The sequence below is a fragment of the Sitodiplosis mosellana genome, unplaced genomic scaffold (assembly GCF_009176505.1).
Source record: "Sitodiplosis mosellana isolate CC-2019 unplaced genomic scaffold, AAFC_SMos_1.0 Smas_scaffold_14, whole genome shotgun sequence".
NCBI classification, from domain to species: Eukaryota; Metazoa; Arthropoda; class Insecta; order Diptera; family Cecidomyiidae; genus Sitodiplosis; species Sitodiplosis mosellana.
This window is the reverse complement of record NW_022595256.1, coordinates 195192-216736: the sequence shown is the minus strand read 5'-3', so window position 1 is coordinate 216736 and position 21545 is coordinate 195192. Positions and strand designations below refer to the sequence as shown.

At 37.7% G+C, this 21545-nt stretch overlaps 1 protein-coding gene across 2 annotated transcripts in view; it reads left to right on the top strand.

Moving 5' to 3' along the window:
- LOC129567981 (zinc finger protein ush) overlaps positions 1-21545 on the top strand; it is a 48601-nt gene that overhangs the window by 11944 nt on the left and 15112 nt on the right. For both annotated transcript variants that reach the window (XM_055445425.1, XM_055445426.1), the window contains exon 2: positions 14366-14410. In XM_055445425.1, the coding sequence (XP_055301400.1) occupies positions 14366-14410 (45 nt within the window). The remainder of the gene's footprint in view (positions 1-14365; positions 14411-21545) is intronic.

Here is a 21545-nt window from a genome sequence, read left to right as displayed (position 1 = left end):
GTGGAATGTTTGGTGCGATCAGATTTGAGCACGAATCAAAATAAGGAGGAGAGAAAAAAACACAACGAAGAAGAAAAGAAAAAAAACACCACAACAGCGAAACAAAGCAGAGAAAAGCAGCCGATTGTAAGACATCATCTCATCATGTTCGATGTTCTTTGAGTTCTGCGATTGTTTTCTTTAGTTGCAGTGTGCGCAATGGAGAAAAAAACGGTGAAGGAATAAAAAAAAAACAAACGTACACCGAGAGTGCAGCGCACAGTATCGCAATAGTGAATCGCGCGCGCGAAAAATACCACAGAAAATTAGCTGAAGCTATTTAAATGTGCTAACAATATTCGTAATTAAGCATCTAACATGCATATATCCCGATGCCAAACGATAGACTGACCGCAAGCAAGCTGCGCCGCGCTCTCACAGGGCCATATCGCGCGCACCACAGCACACAAGCGTGTTGTTGTAACTAGCAACTTAAGAAATTTGTAACCACCTTTGACCCAACACGATCGATCTCGAAACAAAACGATTTGTAAAACATGGCAAAAAGAACAGTCCGATCCAAAATGAGCAAGCGAATATCAGGGGAAAATATTCAACAAATGCCTCAAAAAACAAAATTTCTATTCAATGCGAGAATGAAGTGAACATGAGCAATTGCAAAGTGTGAAATGGAAAACACCTCTTACTTGATGCAATTTACCTGATTCCATTCTGTCTCTCTCGCTCGATGCAATTTTTTGTCTGTCTTCTGTGAATTGCTGCAAACGAATCGATTCATCATTTGGCAGTTTATTTGAGCCTACAACAAACTGGCTTGAGAGAGTAGCAGAGGGAGTTGATATCATATTGAAAGTGTTGACTTCCAATTGACTTGACGGGCTTTGAATTAGCATACAAAGTCGTAAAGTGTTCGAGCAACTGAAACCGGTGGGTGTAGTTAGGGACTTATTTTCAACTGATGCAAAGATATCGGTATGGAAACTTTCCAAGAAAAGTCGATAAGTTTAAATTGCACGGCTGAAGCACGAGCAAAAAAAAACGATCTTGATAACACGAAAATCGAAATGAAATGACAGTTTCTGTCACAAGGATAACACAATCCAACGTTAATTGCATAAATCATTTGCTAAAACTTCAATATTTCTTTTTTCATTAAAACTGAAATGCTGCAAACCTCCCCAATATGCGTCTGAAATTTGCATCATATCGGCCAATTTTTCGTCGCATTTTTCCTTCCAATTTCTATGTCTTACTTATCGTGAATGCTGTTTTCGCTCTTCTCCGTAATTCGATTCCTCGTTCCTTTTACTCATTTAAACAAAATGAATAAATGATAAAGGCATGTGTATATTACTCTTTTGCCGTTTGTTTCTCCTTTTCTCTCCCTCGATCCGTCTCGCTTCGTCCTCTCTCTCGTTGTGTTGTCTTTTGCTTAAGTAAGCTTTATCGTGGCAATACATCAACAGTGCGATTTAAATTCGAATTTCAACGAAATCTTTCATTTTAATCGTATTCTTCCATAATGTATACGAAAAACACTAAAAAAAAGTGGCACAGAGTAAGAATAATGGAAAAAAGCACCGAAATGATCAAGCAGCAAATAAGAAACATTTAGCATCAACACAACGTGCACTCAACAGCTAAATTGAACGGCAATTCGAACAATTGGTGTATGTGTGTTGCAGTGTGTGTGTGTGTGCCTGGCAGATAAGAGACAACTAAAATGGCAACAAACAGAGAAACAATAATAATCAAAGACAAACCACAGAGCAGCAGAGAGAAGAAAGAGTGCAAGCGACAGCGTGCGCGCGCGCTCCCCGCAATGGAAATGCACGAACGAATAAAAGAAGGTGAAAAAGTGAAATAAGTATTATTAGTCGTGGATTTCACGCGCTTGAATTGCTGTTGCTTGCAGTTTAAATCAAATGTAAATCCAAGTGCCCAAATCACTACGCGGTGCGGATTTTTGTTTCCCTGGAAATCTTTACTGTGATTTTTATACAAAAAAAACCCAAACCGAACCGAAACTAAAAACCAAACAGAAAATCACTAGCTACAACACTCATACTAGTCGCAACTATCAACGCCCACAGCAAATTTATTTAAATTGTGACTTATGTTTTCTTCTCGCACCATTTTTCTTTCGTGTGCTGGAAATGTGAACTTTTTCTTCCATTAGTGCTTGCTGTTGTTGCTGTGGAAATAATCCAAATGACAGAAATTACCCAATATTTATGGGTTTTAAGCCAAATAAACGCTTATTTTAATTAAATTTTATTATTATTAATGGGATTTTTTCAATTTTACACGAATCGAGATGGGTTTTTCTTCTTTTTCTTCTTCGTCTTCTTCTTTTCTCATTAGGATGTTGTATTTTTGCGGTAAAATTGAAAAACAAAAATCGAGAAACGAACATACGTGTGTATTTGTTGTCGGAGCAACAAAAAAATCACAATAATCGCACACGGTTTGCGAATGTTTTATGTACGGAAGTTCAAATTTATGCATTTTTATGGTCATAATTATTCTTTCCCTCATTTTGCCACTGCAACGATTGCTACCAGTTTTTGTGGTTGCATTGTTAGAACAATACAATAAAAGACATCAAGCAAAAAAAGGAAAACGCATTGCTGTTGTCATAAACAAGCCCAGAACATTTCCTTTTCGTAAGAGGATATGTTTTATGTCATTGGATCGGTTGGAAAAACTAACCGTTGATGTGGAAATCAGTATATGTGTGTTTTGTTTCAGTGGCATTTGAGTGTGTTTAAAAGCCGTAACAAAAAGTCACTTTTCAAATGGTGTGTTTCATTTAGATTGCCCTGAACTATATATGAGCTAGAGTGTCAATAAAGTCAAATCGAAAATGTTTCAAAATATAATATTGTAACAACTCAATTGCAGAAAACACACCATCTACCGTTTCGACGTTGTCGTCAACAACCATTCGGAAGTCTTATTTATTGTTTTGCGACAATAACAAAATAACGTAAACTTATTCATGGCTCGTGGAACGCCAATGCATAAATTTCTCGAAAAAACGGACGTGAAATTGACGACGTTTGTTGCATTTATTTGCTCTCTCTCTCCTCCCCCCTCTCTCCTTTTGATGGTGATGGAGACACAAAAACGTGATTTATACTAAAAGAACACAATGCGGTGCTAATAAAGATGTAAATGTTGTATAAAGTGGAACACACATAAAACCTCATAAAATGGTCTGCAAAAATGCCATAGATCGTCATATGAAATCTTTGAATTCTTGAAATCAAATTGGCTGCCCATTAATATCTCATGTCAGCAGATGTGACATTTATCGAATGATTTTTGCTAAAATGTATCACTTTTTAATGGCCATTTCGTATTAAATCTCGAGAACCGTACGCGGAAGATGTGAAATATTGTTCAACATCATATATATTCGATGTAAATCCAATTCAAATCATGATTCAGATTACTTGTTTTTTTAGTCAATATTTCAGCTGCCCAAAATAAACATAAATCTTCATATTCTTCGCTTTGAAATACGTCTATTCCGAGTTGCTATGTGCTGACAATACAAGCGATGTGATTTTTCTTTGTCGATTAACCAAACACTTTCGGCTATATTTTAATCGAAAGTGTGCATCGACCGAAGTATTCAAACTCATTCACCAAAAATCTATGAGTTAATATGAGTTTAGTTATTCCGAATGCGAACCATTGTCATCCGTTACAGTCAACCCTTTTCCGTTGACTCTTCAGTTCTTTTTTTTCCGTTTCTTCATTCATTCTCTCGTTACCGTCATCGTCACATAAAAGGAAATTACAAACAATGTTCTGAATAAATTATAATTTTTTGGGAACTTATATGAAAAATGTGCTCACTTAGTCACACGTCCCGTTCCCTCTCGCACGTCTCAATGACTCTCCGTCCTCCGTATGGTCTGATTCAATACAAATATTATGAATATGTATTTTCGCCTTGTATAAATCATATCAAGATTTGAATCACACTTCTGTTTGTTTCTTTTTTTCGGTCGAATTCAAACGAATATCATTTTCGTTCGTCTTTTTCCCATTTTGATTATAACTGTGTTGTGTGCCGTATGCCATGCATATTTGTAGTTTTCATGTTGAATGAAATGTCACCAACAAATTAAAATTGCTTAACAAAAGCATTGAATAGTTTGTTGATAATTTGTGCAAGACACCGAAAATGCAAACACTTTGAACAACCACACCATTTCTGCACTGCACTCAAGCAAAAACACGACATTCTCTGTCACTCCTTTTCAACACCGATCACACGATGTGACATGCTTTGATTCCGACGTTGGAAAAAAAGAGGAACAAATGCTTGTCTAAAAATGATAAAATTTGCTCGATGACGAACAAAGACTTTGCGTCACGAATGAATGCACTTTTTGATCTATTTATTCAAGTGATTCGAACAATAACTAAAATAAATGTACATTGAATGAGTGAACAACAAGTGGGCTTCATTCTTTTTGAAGTGGAATAGTTTTTTTTAACAGACTTTTTGTCGTCGCTCATCAAGTGTTACATAAATTAAAATAACGAACCGAAGTGTTCATCAACTTTCATTCCACTATGCAAAAATCCAACGGCCAACTGCTAATTTTCAAGCGAAACACGCATTCGTTTCGCAACAACAAGAAAATAGTACCGAGTCATGTGGTCAAAATCAAACTTCTTTTTTCGCTGCGAAAACTCGTCACTAATCGAGCGGTTAAATCGAAATTTTGAGAAGCTAATTTCCGATCGTCATCGTTCAACGAATTCATTACGTACGACTTTTTGCAAATGCGCACAGATGCGTGCATTTTGGGATATCAAATTTTCGACGACGACGACGACGGCATCCACACACCTTATTCAATGCCCCGATGTGTGTATGTTTGATCTATTTCGAGACCATGAATTTCATTCAGACCATTTATCAACGGTGTGCGCCAACCAAATCAAGCACAACTTCATTTTTCCTACACACGTCCGAAATTAACATCGAGATGTGAGTGGCGCGCAACTGGTTTTTTTCTGTACATACGTCTTCTTATGAACGGAGAGAATAACCGGGAAAAAAACGAACACACACACACCATATAATCGAATCTATCTTATTTTACTCGCTATCGCGTCTCGTTTTGCCCATATGAGCAGTCGTTGGTGAGACGAAACTATAAAAGCAACAACAATACCGTAAAATACCACAGCAGATCGTGTTATTTAAAGTTCTTTGATTTAGCGTCATCTCATTGGATGCGGTGTACAAACAGCTAGCACCGCCCATATCTGGTTTTCTGCACATTGTATTTTTTCTCTTCTCATCATGATTCGATTCGATTTCTTCAGCGCTTATGGTCGCCTCTGAAATGCGAAAAAGAAACAAATAACACAAATATTATCGCTTATTCATATCTCATAGTCAGGCCGGTATTATCATGCACACAGTGTACATAATACACATTCATTGGCGGCGTAACGATTTTGAGCGGGGAACCGGGTACTTATAAATGCAATTAACAACATGTGGCCGCGTGCGCGCGCGTTCGATTTTTGCTCGTTTTTAAAACATTGTAACAACTGTTCTACACATTTCAAATATTTTCTGAAGGTTTTCTACAACTCAATCGAAGGCCCGTTGAGGTGCACACGTGATAAATTCTGAAATTGAGAGGAATTTATAAAATATGTAAATGGATTTGCTGTTAGATCCATAATGACAGACACACGGTATATTTTTTGCTGAATGAAATGCAAAGAAACCCACTTGGTTGCATGGCACTGCGACAGAATGGTGTCTCTTTTCTAATTGAAATTGCAATACAAACTTATTCTGGTGTTGATAAGCCATCAATGGAAATGTTGCTGGGAAGCGTAGGTTAAACAAACGCTGTCAATTGTGTCTTAGGATAGAGACATTGATGCGAAATGGTCAACACGACAAACGAAGAACAATGGCGAACATGATACATTTGTATCGAAACATAATGATGCCAAATGTTTTCCATTTTTGATTTTAATAAAACTTGCAATGACATCGGCGACTCTGAACCGAGTGAAAAAAGGCGAGATGAATGATGATGCAAGCATTTGTTTCACCGTTAATCAAAAGAAAAGAGGGAAAAAAGCAAAACATTCAATTGGTGTACATTACTCTGAACATTGTTCCATTGAACTCGTCGATGTGCCTGCCTTTCATTATCGCTTTCATTCTTTCTGATAGAGCTAAAAGAGAGAGAGGGAAAAATGCGATGAACTAGAAATAAAGTGTTATTTCTAAATTCGTATGTGGCGCATACAACGCAAACAGAAGCCATCCGTTGCATGGGACATACAATGGTGTAGTACAAACACAGTATGTATACTCGAGGAGAGGATAATAAGCGCATTGGATATGGAATTCGAATATGAGTTGAGTTGTACAGTATCGGTATTCGATCGGACATAAGTAGACGTGTTGTAGCAACAATAGTCATAAAACAGTTTCAATGCCTCATCTCTCTATTTTCAATTGATATACACACACACACACACATATACATACCCAGTCACCGTCTTCATGCCTATCGCATTTTGCCGGTGAAATAACATTGGTTTGTGCGCTCAAGTTGACACATTCGAAATATTTCTGCTTCCAATACCACACACACTCACGCTATATGTATATATGCAAAAATATGCAACGTATCTCATTTGGGCCACGCTGTATCTGCTGTATCTCCAGCTATCGAAAACCATTTCAAGTCTATTGAATGGATGCATGTTGGTTGTCGTGTCGAGCATTTATGCTAAACTGCCAGCAGCAATGCCACACATAAACACACACTCTCGCTTGCTCGCTCAGATCACAGAGAACATGTACACACTTGCATTGAAACCAGAATGGGCAATCGAATTCCTACTGGCACTGTTCGAAATGAGTGAGTCACCGCCGTCGAGTGTCGATGATAATAATGATGTTTGAATGAACGAACGAGCGACTGAATAAATGAATTGAAAAAGGGTAGTTTTGAAAATGAGATTTCTGGCATCGCTGCTGCACCAGGACCAGCACCACCAACACACAGTCAGACATGGTCAAATGTAATTTGAATGCGCTCGCATTGCAATGCACAAGAAAAAGAGTGCAGAGTACATGAAAATATCTCGGAAACGCATCTATAAACGATCATTATTTCGGCTCGACAGTATATGCACGCAGAGAGAGCGAGAGAGAGGGCGAGAGAGAGACAAACAAAGATATGTCAGGAATACGGTACGGGGATGAAATGCGACTCATGTCAAACGAACGAAAATGTTTTATTCAATTTCCCAATCAAAGTGTGCAGCAACAGCGGCAGTAGCACAATGATTTTGCTTTCATTTACTCATGTCTACAATGTGTTTACGAAGTAGATTTTATTGTTAAACGATCGTCAGTCAGCATTTGGTTGGATGTTTTCTTTTTTTTTTTCCTCTCCCCACATCGATCGGAAGATGGAGATTTATATTCAATTTTATACGTTTCGTTCGACATGGGCTCGCTTCGTATCACAAACGGGGAATCTGACATTTTCTCACATGTGTTGCCCAAAAAATCACACAATATGCAGATTCCAATCCCAATAAATTAGAAGCAAACGGCAACCGGAGAGGCACACACAGTGAAGAAATGATACAACCAATGAAAGTGGCGACGATGGTGATAGCTTGTGCTAAATGCTCTCTTTCTCTCTCTTCCTCTCTCTCTTGCGCTCGAACAAGGGACAGAAAAACTTGATTGTGTTTCAAACAAATACTCTTCGCAAACATGTTTTGTTTTAACAGAATTTTTGCAGCATTGTGGATTATTACACAAACCACACAATGGTTTAAACTTTACAATTCCTCTGCGATGTATGAGTGTGTTTCTCTGTGTTCCATCCTCCCATCGTGTTGCCCTTCTTTTCATACACAAATTGGGAGAGAGAGAGAGAGAGTGGTGTCGTTTGTAATGAATACTTGTATCGTTTCGTGCAATTGAATGTTAGATGAAATGAGAGATTGTGCATTCATTCATGTGACTTTATTCGAATACAAGTGTAAGCACTTTTAAATCCACTTCGCAGCGTTTCACTCGTATGATGATGTGTCTGTGTGCGTCTGTATGCATATTATTAAACATCTACTACACCATCCTTTATCGGGCACAATTTTTGACACAATAATCATATTTTTCAATTGACAGTCTTTTGTTCGGTGTTTGGCATTACTCGATTTTGATTTTCACATATATACACCGCAGACGAAATCGGAAATGTTTGCTAATACAAATACGCCGAACGGTAAAAGAGATGAATTTTATCGTCTGGCACGATATGGCGTTTGCTTTGTGTTCAAAAAATTAAGTGCAATTTCAAATATTCAATTGGCAACAGAGAAAAATGCGAAAATATAAGCGTTCATCTTTATTCGTTTTGATTTTATCACCGGATACACTTACAAATGCTTTCACGTTGCTTGTCTCTCCAATCTCGCACAGTGTGAATACGCTTACGAAATAATGACACATGCAGAGACCACGGAGAGAGAGAGAGAGAGAGAGAGAGAGAGAGAGAGAGAGCAAAAAAAAACAAAAAAATGAATATCCATCGTATTTGAAATCAGGATTCATCAACCACCGCACACACTGATACACACAAATTCATGTGTGTTCGTTCCATCAACCGACGTCCAACATCATCTAGTCCTTTGTGATTGAAGAGAAGGCACAATGTGGAAAAATGTGATAACATGCAAAAAAAGAGATATTCGAGCTATTTTAACCGCGTTTATCAGTACAGTGCAAATGCAAAGTTTTTCATTTGTGGAAAATCCATTCAACGGCAGCTGTCGTAATGCAACAACAATGATGTTGATGATAACACTTCTTCGTGTTATTATTCAGCATAAAGTTGATTCTTCGTCGGCTGGCTGATTGTTCGGGCCAGGATTCGTTTTATGATTTCCCATTTCTTTTTCATGAATCTGATTTCCAAATCAATAGCAGTTAGTCGTTATAGGCTCGTTGATTCGATCAATTAGAATATCTGAATATATTTGCAAGTTTGGTGTGTGAAGACAGCACAAGAAACAATAACTATATTTTTCAGGTTGTTAAACTAAATGTTGTTTATTGATAAACAAAATATGATGCCATTCCATTGTGCACTGTAGTACAATGCGTTCGGATCGTTTGCAATCGACATCATCTTGAGAAATTTATGAATCATATTCAGTGAATAACAATTTCTTAAATGATTTACAGTGCAACGCATAGCTCCTACGTCCTCTCGCACAACTTCAATGAAAAATAGATTTTTACCATTTGATTTTTATCAGATTTGATGAGAATAAAAGGAGAACAACCGCGCGCGTAACACATAACCAACGAAATGGAAGCACAAAAAAAGCGAACCCGTTCAACGCGCATTAATGGCATCCCAAATGCGATAATCGTGAACATATAGCACACCCATGCACAGACACACACACTCTGCTGAGTGGTGACTGATGATACAGCTATCTGACTGCCGTTGCCTTGTTGTTGTTATTGTTGTTGTTTATTTGGCGCGCATTTTTGTTGCTTCATCCCAGTATGAATTTTAGATGCCTGAAAGTATGCAAATATATGAGCACAACCATATCTTCTTACATAATTAACTTTAAATAAAATAAATCAATGCGAAAAATCATTTTTATAGTTGATAAGCGAAACAAGAGACTTGGAAAGATTTATAAACGGGTTCAGCACGCATCGCTGAAGAATAAGAACGAACGAGCGAGCGAGCGATATGACCGAAGTCAAGAAAACAAAAAACACATTTCAAACCCATTATTATTAATGCGTCGAAGTGCGCGCGCGCGCGTTCGGCGTTGCATTTGAACACCAGCGAGTGCGCGTCGAATTGAAATAAAATCAAATAAATACATTGTCACGACTTCTTATGCCACTTCCTCCTCGGGGGCCTAAATGAACTTTTGTAAATATTTATTTATAATCATATGAATCCATGCAGCCATGCTACCATGTAGCATGTTTTACGAAATTTTACTTATGAGATAAACAAAATGCAACGAGCAAAAGTACAAACATTTTGATGATAAACATTTTGATGATAAACATTTTGAAAAGCTCAACGAAAAATTTCTTGTGTGTTGTTCCCGATGTTGAGCTAGTGTTCGCTAGCTAGTTCACCCGCACCGCGCGCGCTCACATACACTCATAGCGATTCCCATTTTCCGGGGCATATTATTATATTGGGAGATGTATGGTATGCATTTTGATGCTGTGCGCGATTCCGTTTTTCTGTGTGTTCTCCGCATGTATTTTCATCAAATGCAACAGCAAAAGATTTCGGGGAAACGTAAATATTATCAGTCTTCCGCACGATCGCAATAATAGCGCCATAACTCTAACCATTTTAAACTGATTTCTGCTCGGCGAGTGTATGCGTTTCAATCTCTCGCTCTCTCTCTCTCTCTCTCTCTCTCTCCACGGTTATACACATTATATTTTGTTTTTTTCTCGTCATGCAGAAATTCTGTCATGGTTTTGCTGCTCTTTACTACTTCATTGGCAGCTCAGCTACTGAATACACGATTACATTATACACAATGCATCTCGCTCCTTCATTTTTCCACCAGCCGAAGAGATATTTGCACCCATAGTAGTGTAGCCGGCTTGCTTTGCACGAATCCGTTCCGCGATATATGTAAATAAGTTGTTTTGAAACAATTTAACGTGAATATGGCAGCATTCGGATTCGCAGAAGTAACCAAATCGAATGCAGATTGACTTTGGTATGGTTAAGATAGTGTGAGAGTTCAGCATTGGTGAATGCTACAGCCGGCGACACATTTCGTTGTGTATGTGTGTGAGTTGTTCAACCCGAACAACCAAACCGTCAGACAATAGATTAAAATCACTTTTCAAAGCATCGATTGATGATTTGCTGTGCATTTGAGCACTTTTCACACACAAACACATGCACAATCGCACACAGGGAGAGAGAGAGACACAAACAAAAAGTCATGTTCGACATTTTCAGCATTGTTTTAAACATATATATTACGGCATACGTATCAGTATGCGTCACATTGATATTACGTTTGGGAACTGAAAACCCAATATTTTTATCTTTCGTTATCTTAGCATTGAATCTATTAGTTTTGTGAAGCAGCATTGCTTCCAATATAAATCCGTAGCAAAAAAAAAACGGAGCGAACGAACGAACAAACACAAGGGCGAGTATGGAAGAGAGAGACAGAGAGAAAAATGATCAATCAATGTGCTCGTATCGCCAGAGAGCAAATAAAAGATTATGCGATAAATGAAAAATTCCATTTATAATGGACCGAATGAAATAAAAACAACAAAAAACGAAAAGAAAAAAAAATAGCGACGATTTCCTCTGCGTTTGTGTTTGTGCATTTCAATGAAAAGGTAATTTAATGTTCGTTGTCGCACCGACTGTACCCACACTCATACATAATTTAACCGGTATAAACAGTTTAGCACACATTTTTCATGAACTTAGCAATTGTGAATAGTCGACGCCGTTGCAAACGCTAACTTTTCGGATTCTTATCGCACTTACCATCGTTCGGAAATAGTACGATAAGGGTGGAAGAGCGCACATTGCTGCTGCTGCTGCTGCACCGACTGTGCCACTCGATGGTGTAGCGTGAACCGTTGCTATGTACTTGCATGCTTTCATCATCACCGCTACCACCACGACCACCACCGCCACCGAGCGCTCTCGCTCTCTCGCCAGCGTTGAAGTACAACAAAAACGATTGCACGATCGCACACAGAATGTTTGAATGCTGAATGAAGATAAAATATTCTATTTGTTGTGTGTTATTTGAATCAACACAAAAACACGCAGCCAAGTGCACCAGATAGCACAGGAGAAGGGCTTGACTGCAAGTAGATAAGAGCATTACACACTGAAAATAAAAAAATCGTTCTGATGTTGGTGATTCAAAAACTTCATTGATGCAAACGCTATTCTCTATCCATTCATTTGGCGTTTTTGTACGTGTGTCCTTTTGTTCGAGATTCGAAAACGCATACAGCTCGATAATAAGTTAATAAGAAATGTTCAGTGATTCATCAAGAGCAGCAGCATCAGTTCTGGAATGTGGCCATCAAAATCGACCCGACACAATAAAATAAATTATCGGATAATTTTCAATTAGAGCAGCCCATTTTCTTCAATAGTAATTCGAACTATGAAAAGTGAATAAAAAATATGAAGAAGAAAATCCGAAAATTCGATTTTCTAAAATAAATAAGTTGTTCCTGGTGTGGCAGTGGTGACGTTTGTGATGATGGTGTATACGGTGCATCCGATGTATATGTCTGAGGCTACATGTGCTCCAGTGCCAATGTTATCGCTTATCGTTTGTAAATCTGTATGACAGAAATATAATATATCATGTCAGCATTAAATGCATGCATAGTACACGAACACCAAGTTTGTATGGCACCACGTTCATTTGTTTGGATGTATGCTCCGATAGATAGGAACGACCGGCATACACATACACATCGATATACACAAACATAGACACACGGGCACAGACACAAACACATATCAGCCCAAAGAGCAAGAGAGAAAATACCATTGTTGATCGGACCGATTGATAACATGCGCTTGATCTCTCCTACCCTTACTCATCATCGATTCATGTACAGTGTACTGTTCACACACACACACACCGTACACACAAACGCAAATGCATGCCCGATATACATAATAGTGTCTGCTGGTTCTTGCTGATAACATAACGAACCGACAAACTTGAATTAGACTGAAAGAGAGAGAAAAATGTGCACAGCACACGAAATATAACAAGCAAAGAAAAAAGACACATGCAAACCCATACACGCATTATAAAACATTTTAACGAACGTTGGAATAGATAAAACCATCACATCGGCGAAAAGTTCCGTTTCCATTTCGCTTTCTGTATGCTCGCTCGCTCGCTGTGTGAGTGTGTTACGTTTGTTGTGTTGTTTCTTTTTTTCATTCTTCGCAATGCCGTATTACATTCCATTTGCTTGTTGTAAATGAAGCACAAGCAACTGATAAGAAATAAATCTTTGAGTGAGATAATGTTTTTCAAAAAAAATGCTCCCGATAAGACTAGTAGACGAAATATGTTTTGGGATGGGGAGGAAAATGTGTTTGATGCGACATTGCCGTCAGTGACTTCATTGGATCCCGTCGACGAGGAACGACAAACTAGAATTAAAACCTCACAATGAAGAAAAAAAAAGTTTTCTGTGTTGTTTTGTAAGTTTATACCATTGACACAATGGGTACCTACTGTTAGGTGTTTTTGTATACACGCCTCAACATCGTTCAGAAGTAATGAACTCTCTCTCTCTCTCTCTCTCTCTCTCTACTGCTTTCTTCTGACTTCCATTGAACTGGCGTCCAAAAATGACACACCATCCACATGAAAACAACAACAACTTCTGATGTTCAATGAGATACCTCCAATGACAGCATTATCTGCTTAAAAATAACGTCCTTTTCTCTTCGCTCCACCATCCCTTCACTCTCTCCCTCTCTCGAAATGATTCTGATCGATAAGGACACCTTCCTTATTTCCTCAGTTTTTGTTCCCTTGCGACGAATGTGCTATGCTTTTTTTTTATCTTGCGAGTCGTTTTCCCATTTTATCATTCCATTCGTTTTCCGCTTAATCGATCGAAAGGCATGCGCTTGCACGTATGCTGGCTACAATAAAACTTCTACATTCATTTCATAAATTTTGGATTCTAGTAACTTTTCACGTATTTACAAATGGTGCGCTTCGTCCCTGCTCTTCGTCTCTCTCCCTCCCTCTCTCTCTCTCTACATATATATTTTATGTGCGATAAAATCTTTGATCATGATAAAAATCAAAACCAATGCAAACAGCAACAGCGACAGCGTCCGTAACAGTGTGCGACGACTACACTGTATCTTATGTACAGTCAAAAAGCCATTAAAATGATTGAACGTTTCGAAGCGCCAAATTTGATTATAAATTGACGTCCATTGTGTTCATTGTTACGAAATATGCGTATAACATTTTCCCAACATTACTTTCAGATTACAGGATTAGATTTTCGTAGTTTGTTTTTCTTGCTTCGCGTCAAATTTAACCGCTTTTCTTGTTGCTAATTCAAAAAATAGAATCCATTCGGATAATTAAAAATGACGGATTTCACATTGATTTTTAGTCGGTTTATTGCGTAAAAGGTCTCTGATTCTTATGAACTCTAATTTAATTGTAGATTTGATTGTTGCTATGGAGTTTTTTTTTCTAAATTCAAATTTTACTCTCTTCTTTTTATCAACAGACGAAAGCGAAAATCCAGTACGAAACATGGCAATCTTGCAACAAGGTAAGTCTGTCTTTATTATTTTTTAAATTCTTATAAATTTGTTGAAATTACCTTATATCGAATTAATTTTTATGGAAGCACCTATAGTTGCGATTGTTTGTTATAAATCATATTTTTTGTCGTAATTTTTTTTTCTCGTGTCTGTGTGAAATTTTCGTAAGACATCATGAGTGTTAATATTGTGGGCATCCAACAGCGAATATCTCCTTGGATTTTTTTTCTTCGTCGAACATGAATCATCAATAAGAAGAGTGAATTTGTTCGGTTTTTTTCCTTCGTCCACGATGTGTGTGTGAGAGCGCTGTTAAAATGACAACTGTATGTGGGTTTGAACTTTTCTATCGTAATGTTTCATCTTTTCCACTTTCTTATCAAGGAAAGAAGAACAGTGCCCGCATAGAAAACCAAGAGTTTTTTTCTTCTGTTGATTCGAACACCGCACGTATTTTGATTGTATGTGAATTTGTGGCTTGTGTCTGTGTGTATTTGTGTGACGATGAATATGTTTTTCCGTTTGCTAATTCGTACACTATTTATCGCGTGATCTGGTGTGCATTCTATGACCAACGGCGCATTAAGTACCATGTATCATAGAGAAAATGATACGTACACATTTGTCATAATATTTATTATGTCCATATTGGAAGTGGCAATCGCAATGAAAAAAAATACGAACGACGCAATAATAAAGCACGTTGCTGTTTGTTAGAAAGTTGGAGAGCATGTGGAAAAAAATAACAATTGTGGATACCCACGTAAACATGGGTATAGAAAAATGTAAATAAATCCAACACTTATCTGTAGAGAAAAAGAGAAGTGCATTTAGTGCGTCTATGTGTTACTCGGGAAAAAAAGGAATTGCAAATGCAATAAATCACATGATCACATACAACTGATGTGAACTAATTCCATAAACAATGATTACGCAATTCGTAAAAGGTCGTGAAATTGTCCAAAAATTAGCAAGATCCCAATTTTGTTGAAATTTTATCAGTTGCTGGAATTCTAACGTGACACATAAAATGTTCGAACGAATAAAAAAGCGATAAAAAAGCAGCCAACGTTATTAATTTCGTTTGGTTTTCTTTTCTTTTTTTTCTTCGCTTTATTTAAAATCGATCGTTATCGTTGCCGTTACGGCATTCGTTCTTGCGACTCAGAATGGATTTGTGCATTCGGTGGTGGTACAATGCATTTTTTTTGCACAGCCACTTGCAATATACATACTGACTGCTGATTATCTCCTTTGTGTGTAAGGCTTTTTTTCTTTTACTTTGTTACATTATTATTTTGGTACGTTTTTTTTTAATTCCTCAACGGAATTATTCTGCACAATCGAAGTGTTGTTTTTTTTGGTGAACTCGTAATCGAATCGCTAATCAGTACTTTTTATTAAACAAAGCAAGAACGGTTGTGCTGCGCTTTTTTTTCTCTCTCTTCACTTGGATATTTGCTCGTATTTTATCCATTGCCTAAATTAAGTTTGGACTTCTTGGATTGGTATCATGGCCCTCACATGCGCCCATAGTGTAGTGTGATGATGTGAGTTTATGCGATCTCGTTCGCGTTTTACGTTTGTGCCGTTTGCGATAAATTCGATTTCAGTTCTCTCGTGTGTGTGTTTTTTTTTTCTCTTCTGCGGTTGTTTGCCGTCGTTTCGAACGTATTCTCATCACGATTGCACACTTAGAGCTCCTCTTATATGTATATATATGCTTCATCACTACTGAAATCTATAGCTCAGTAACAAAAGGTTTAACTAGAACGAAAAACGGCAAAACACACATTTGCAGCAGCGCGAAAGAGAGACGCGCTGTGCAGCAGCGTTAAACTTAAAGCGAAAAACACTTTTCGTTATATATATGTAGTGTTTTTTTTTATTGTTTTTTACATTTTATTCCTTTTAATTTCTGTAGTGTTGGTCGCTGTTGGAACGACCGTGTGGTTATATCTCTGATTCTGTCTTGCGATTTCACCGTTGTGTGTTGCACAAATATGTGTGTGAGTGTTGCCGTTTTTCACTGCAATTTTTTTTTACTTATTGCCTGATGGTTGCCATGGTATTGCACTCTGTCGCTTACCTGCCCAAGACACATCGAACACACAAGAGCGAGAAAAGTGCGTTCGAAAACAAAATCCATTGTATAAATGCACATTGCACATGGTTCTCTCTCTCTCTCTCTCTCTCTTCAAATCGCGCGGATACTCACCATTTCGATAACAAAAGGAAGAACGAACGAAAAAAAAAAACAACAACGAGCAAACGAGTGATTCGGCGAATGAAAAAAAAAAATTATTCGTGAGATATTTATTACCGCCAAGCACCGAACAGATATCAATTTTCAATCGTTTGTTTCAAGAACATTATCAAAATGTTAAAATCTTTCACTTTTATTTGTATGTTGAAACACAAAAAGAAGAAACGGTAGAGATCAAAATAGTGCGATTTAGCACTGTAGCAATGCAACACAACACCCGACGATGGTCCAAACACTGAAATTTCCTTTGCCATTTGCTATTCTATTTGTACTTTCGTGAGTGCAATGGCAAATTTTCACGTGGAAACTTGAGGTTTTGCTACACATACAGGACGGAATAAGAAGAACAACATGTACAATCAGTTGCAGAAACAACAACATGGTCACACCGATCGGCAGTGCAACAAAACAAGAACAAAACAGAAACAAAATTGAGCGAAAAAAGAGTCAAATATCGAAATGGATACGTACATTTCGGATTCGAGCCATGCACCTAGTTACGACTGCATATATATAGCCGATTCGCAATCGGTTCCCTTTGTATTGTACTGTGCTGAATTGCTTTTATCTAGATCACCAGGTAGTGCATTTCTTACACCGTTCAGCAATAGCAGAAGCAACAACGAATCACTTCCATCTCTGTCGCACCTTCGCCGGAATGGGCGTTGCGCGTACAAAATTCGATTGAGAACTGATTTCTGGACTCTCATCGCGATCAACGTATTTCCATCTAGTATTCGCACAAAAATCGTGTTCGCTTTTCACAACGGACATTTTGTTGTTGTTGTCGAAAAGAATTGGCAAGATCGCAATTTTCATTTCAATTTTGAATCATCAAAAATGGTTCCATTATCCAATCCCATTTGATTTTCATGGCGATTCCATGACAGTCGTATCAAAGTTGTTCAAATCACAGTTTTTTTGGGTGTCGAATGCTCTTCGTCAGTTTAAAGTATCCATCGTTCGGTCGTCACACCGACATCATTCATTTTTGCACTTGGATGTGCTTCGGTTTTTTTCGATAGTGTCAAGAATTATCCATGAATTGATTGTATTGTAAACAGGAGCTCGTCCATAATGGACAGACAGCGCGGGAAGCTTTCGAATATCGTTGCATGGAAGAGGCAAAGAAGCAAGCGGAATATTTTTCAAACTTCTACGTGTGTATGTGTGTGGATGTACAAGTGTGAGTCTTCACTCTATTCTCTCGGTTTTATTTATTTGATGTCACCCCATTGTATGTAGGTGGAATTCAACGATAACGTTTTCAGTAGCTGCGGGTTGCAGATAAGACTTTTTATGTACAAAATATTTGGTGTGTATATGTATGTACTGGCTGGTGTGTATGGTTCTATTGCGATTTTTCGCCGTTGTTCTTTCAACGTTCGATTGGCCCCATAGTCTCATACTAGCTTCCACACTATTCCATTGTTGTCTATTTATTATTAACTATAAATATATGCTTGTACGGTTTGTTTGTGCTGCTCGTTGCCCATGAGCGAGCACCAGCTCTCACACACATATACACAGAACCATCTGCCCTTTGCTGTAGAAATTCTATTCTTTTTTTTGTGTCAAAAAATTACACCGTATCATGCGATTTCTGTGTGGATATTGATATATGTACGTGCATTATCGACACATTGATACACATCCCGTTCATGTGAATGAGCCGTTTGATCTATTTATCAGCATAAGCCCGTATAAAATGTCCACTGAGTCAGCAATGTGTGCTCCATTGATAAACCAATTGGAATCTAATAAAAATAACTGAACGAAAGCGCCTCGATCATGTATCATGTAATCAAGGAGTTGACACGGCTCTATGTCTTTTGGAATTTCTTCAAAATTCTCCGAACACAAATCAAACGACTCACGATTGGAGGCATCAGTCTTCAATTTTTACTTTATATTCTTGAAAATTTCTTCATGACACTAAATATGTTCGGCTACATCATAAAAACTGACGACCAGTTACTGGCCTATAGCTATTTTATTTTCAATCAGAATGTAGAAGACGCGATCCATCTCTTGGATATTCATTAAATTGTCGTAGTTGCTTCTTTTCGTGGTAAACATTCCAATTTTGATGCATAGATCAGTTTCTTGAATTTTTCTTTCCTCCACAAATGTCACTTTGAATGTAGAAAACCGGAACGGTTACGAAAGCAAAGATTGTGCACACGAAACGCCGAGGGATAAGCAAACAAAAGAGAGCGAAAAAAATAGTTGATTTTTTTCCAACATTTTTTGCATTCAAGAACAAAACGAGAAGAAATGTAACCGAATAAAAGAATTGCTTAAACATACGAGAGATAATGCTTACAATTGTTCGTGCTGGCGAAAGATAACCGATACGGCTGAAAGTCATGTCGCATACGTAGGTATATGATGCAGGCATTTTAAACTCACTCCACCGGGCATTTAATTCATTCCTCTACATTTTCCGTTGTTTTTCTTTTGAACTTGTTTGGTACGGAGAAAGTGGCTACATGCGATATTCTCCCAATAACCAAAAGAAAGCTCCTTCTCTCTCTCTGTCTATATGCAATGCACACATATACCTAGTTCGGTAGCCCCGGCTTCACTATACTTGTTTTGAATTTGCAACACTATTTTCGGTTTGCTGCTGTTCCGTGAGCAGATAAGAAAAAGCTCAACCCTCTGGTGGATAAACTGTATCTTTATGCATTTTATGCAGATTGAATAGGGTGATCAGGTTGTGTATGTGTATTTTTCCTTCATTTGTTTCGATATGAGTCGAAGCCCGCTCACACACAGCTGCCACTTGATTGAGCATTTCCAACAAAAGGCCAATTGATTTCGAAAGAAGTCTAACATTCCGTTTTAAATATCCCATTTTTCAAATATATATTTCCACCAGAGATGCAAAAACACAATAATACTCACCCTGTCCCGTTGAGTTTGGGTTTTGAGAGACATTTGGAAAATACGAAGCTTGTTCGTGTGCACACAAGGAGTAATCTTAAAATGGTCGAGATTACGTTTTAAATTCGGAACGGTAAGGAATCGTATATGCAAAAATTCCCAGCGATAAAATTGAGAGCACCCAAAATGTTCAGCGTTTTGTATGTGCAGCACATGGAGAGGATGCATGCATGCATGCAACAAAAATCAATTGCAATCAGTAAGCGCAGATCTTGCACATTATTCCTTTATTTATCACTCAATCCAAGAGTGTCTCCTCTTTCTCTTGCTTCGTTTTTTTTGCTCTTCACTTCATATGAAAAATATTTGCGCTTGGATTATTTTAGACAAATATTTTGGGTGATATTGAAAGGGAAGATAATTCGGTTGGATTTAAATAGAATCATTTTTACTGAAATTACATTTTTCCTTATCGAATTGAATTTATTCAAAATCCAACGTTTTTATCGAACGTATTAAAGCCATTCGATCAATTCCCGTTTATCTGTATTGCAAGGACTCAAAATCCAATTTTATATGTTTACCCAATTGCCAAGGAATATTCGATGAAGTGGCTGCTGCTGTTCGCATATATCTATAGATTTTCCACTTTAAAGTATTATATATTTATTTACAAACTGCCATCAACTCGGTACTCCAATATTGTGAAGAAAACGGTGACAAAAAAATCGCCAGCAACAAAGTAACTCGTTTTCCTGTGAATGCGGTGAATGATGAACTACAAAACTCATTCGGAAATCTTTATTTGGCTTTTCAACCGTTCCGTCCATAGCGTCGTTTATGCTATCAAACTCTTTGCATTGTCATCCAAGTTCACCTCTCTCACACTCTTTTCCATCCTTATACGCGCGCGCGCGCTCACTCACTCATCGCATCAAGCATATCGCAATTTACAAAGTATAAAGTATGTATTTGAACGCGGCTGGCCGACACTGATAAGAAACTAAAATGATATACAATAATAAGATGTGAAGCCGGTGTCAAGTAAAGCGAATTGTGTGCGTTTGTGCTTGCTTGCTTGCTTGGATTGAATCCATGGAATAGTGAGCGAAACCAAGGCATTGAGCGTTGGCTATGAATCATAACGATGATGTGATTTGATGAGAGTAGAGTGTGCAACTGTGTGTGTGTGTTTATGTGTGTTTGTGTTTGATGTTAAAAAGTTGGTTGGTTGGTTGGTTGCCGAATCTCCGGCACTCAATGAAGAGATAGATTTATTACTTTGTTTACAAAATTTATGTAAAATGTATGGCCACATACGTACATATTTATATACATATGAATGGGTTTTTGTATCCGAAAAGATTTGTCCAAGTTTTCAATATAGATTCTTGGGGATCTCTTTTCCCATTGCTATTATTCTTGTCTTGATTGTTTCGTCGTTGATGGCAATCCCATTCGACTCTTTTTTTTTACATCAACGTGTCGAAATATTCTGGGAATTTATTTTATTTAAAATGCGCTAGCACGATGCTTATTTGAGTGCGGGGCTGGGATAGAGAGTATGATGATATTTTGTATTCCCGCTTCGTAAACAGAAATCAATGCAAACATATATTTTTGCATAAAATGATGCTTTGAAAATCAGAATATAGCCGCCTGCCCTATCGATAACTGAAATTGATGTCGATTAATCGTCGATTCGGAACGAGAGAGAGAGAGAGAGAGAGATGTTGCCTGTGTACGTAATATCGAAATGGTTGTTTGGCAAAACTTCTTCATAATTTCACATTGACAGGGAAAGACGCTTTCTATCAGTGCTTTTGAATAAGATCGAAAGTGATTTGTTTGCACATTTCCTTAATCTCATCGTATCGGCCAATCGACAGTTACGATTTATCTATATAACGATTGAGTGTATAGCTCAAAGTATAAAATCTTATATCGGCCGCCTCTGCGTGCGGCAATAATTAATTCTCACCATCATC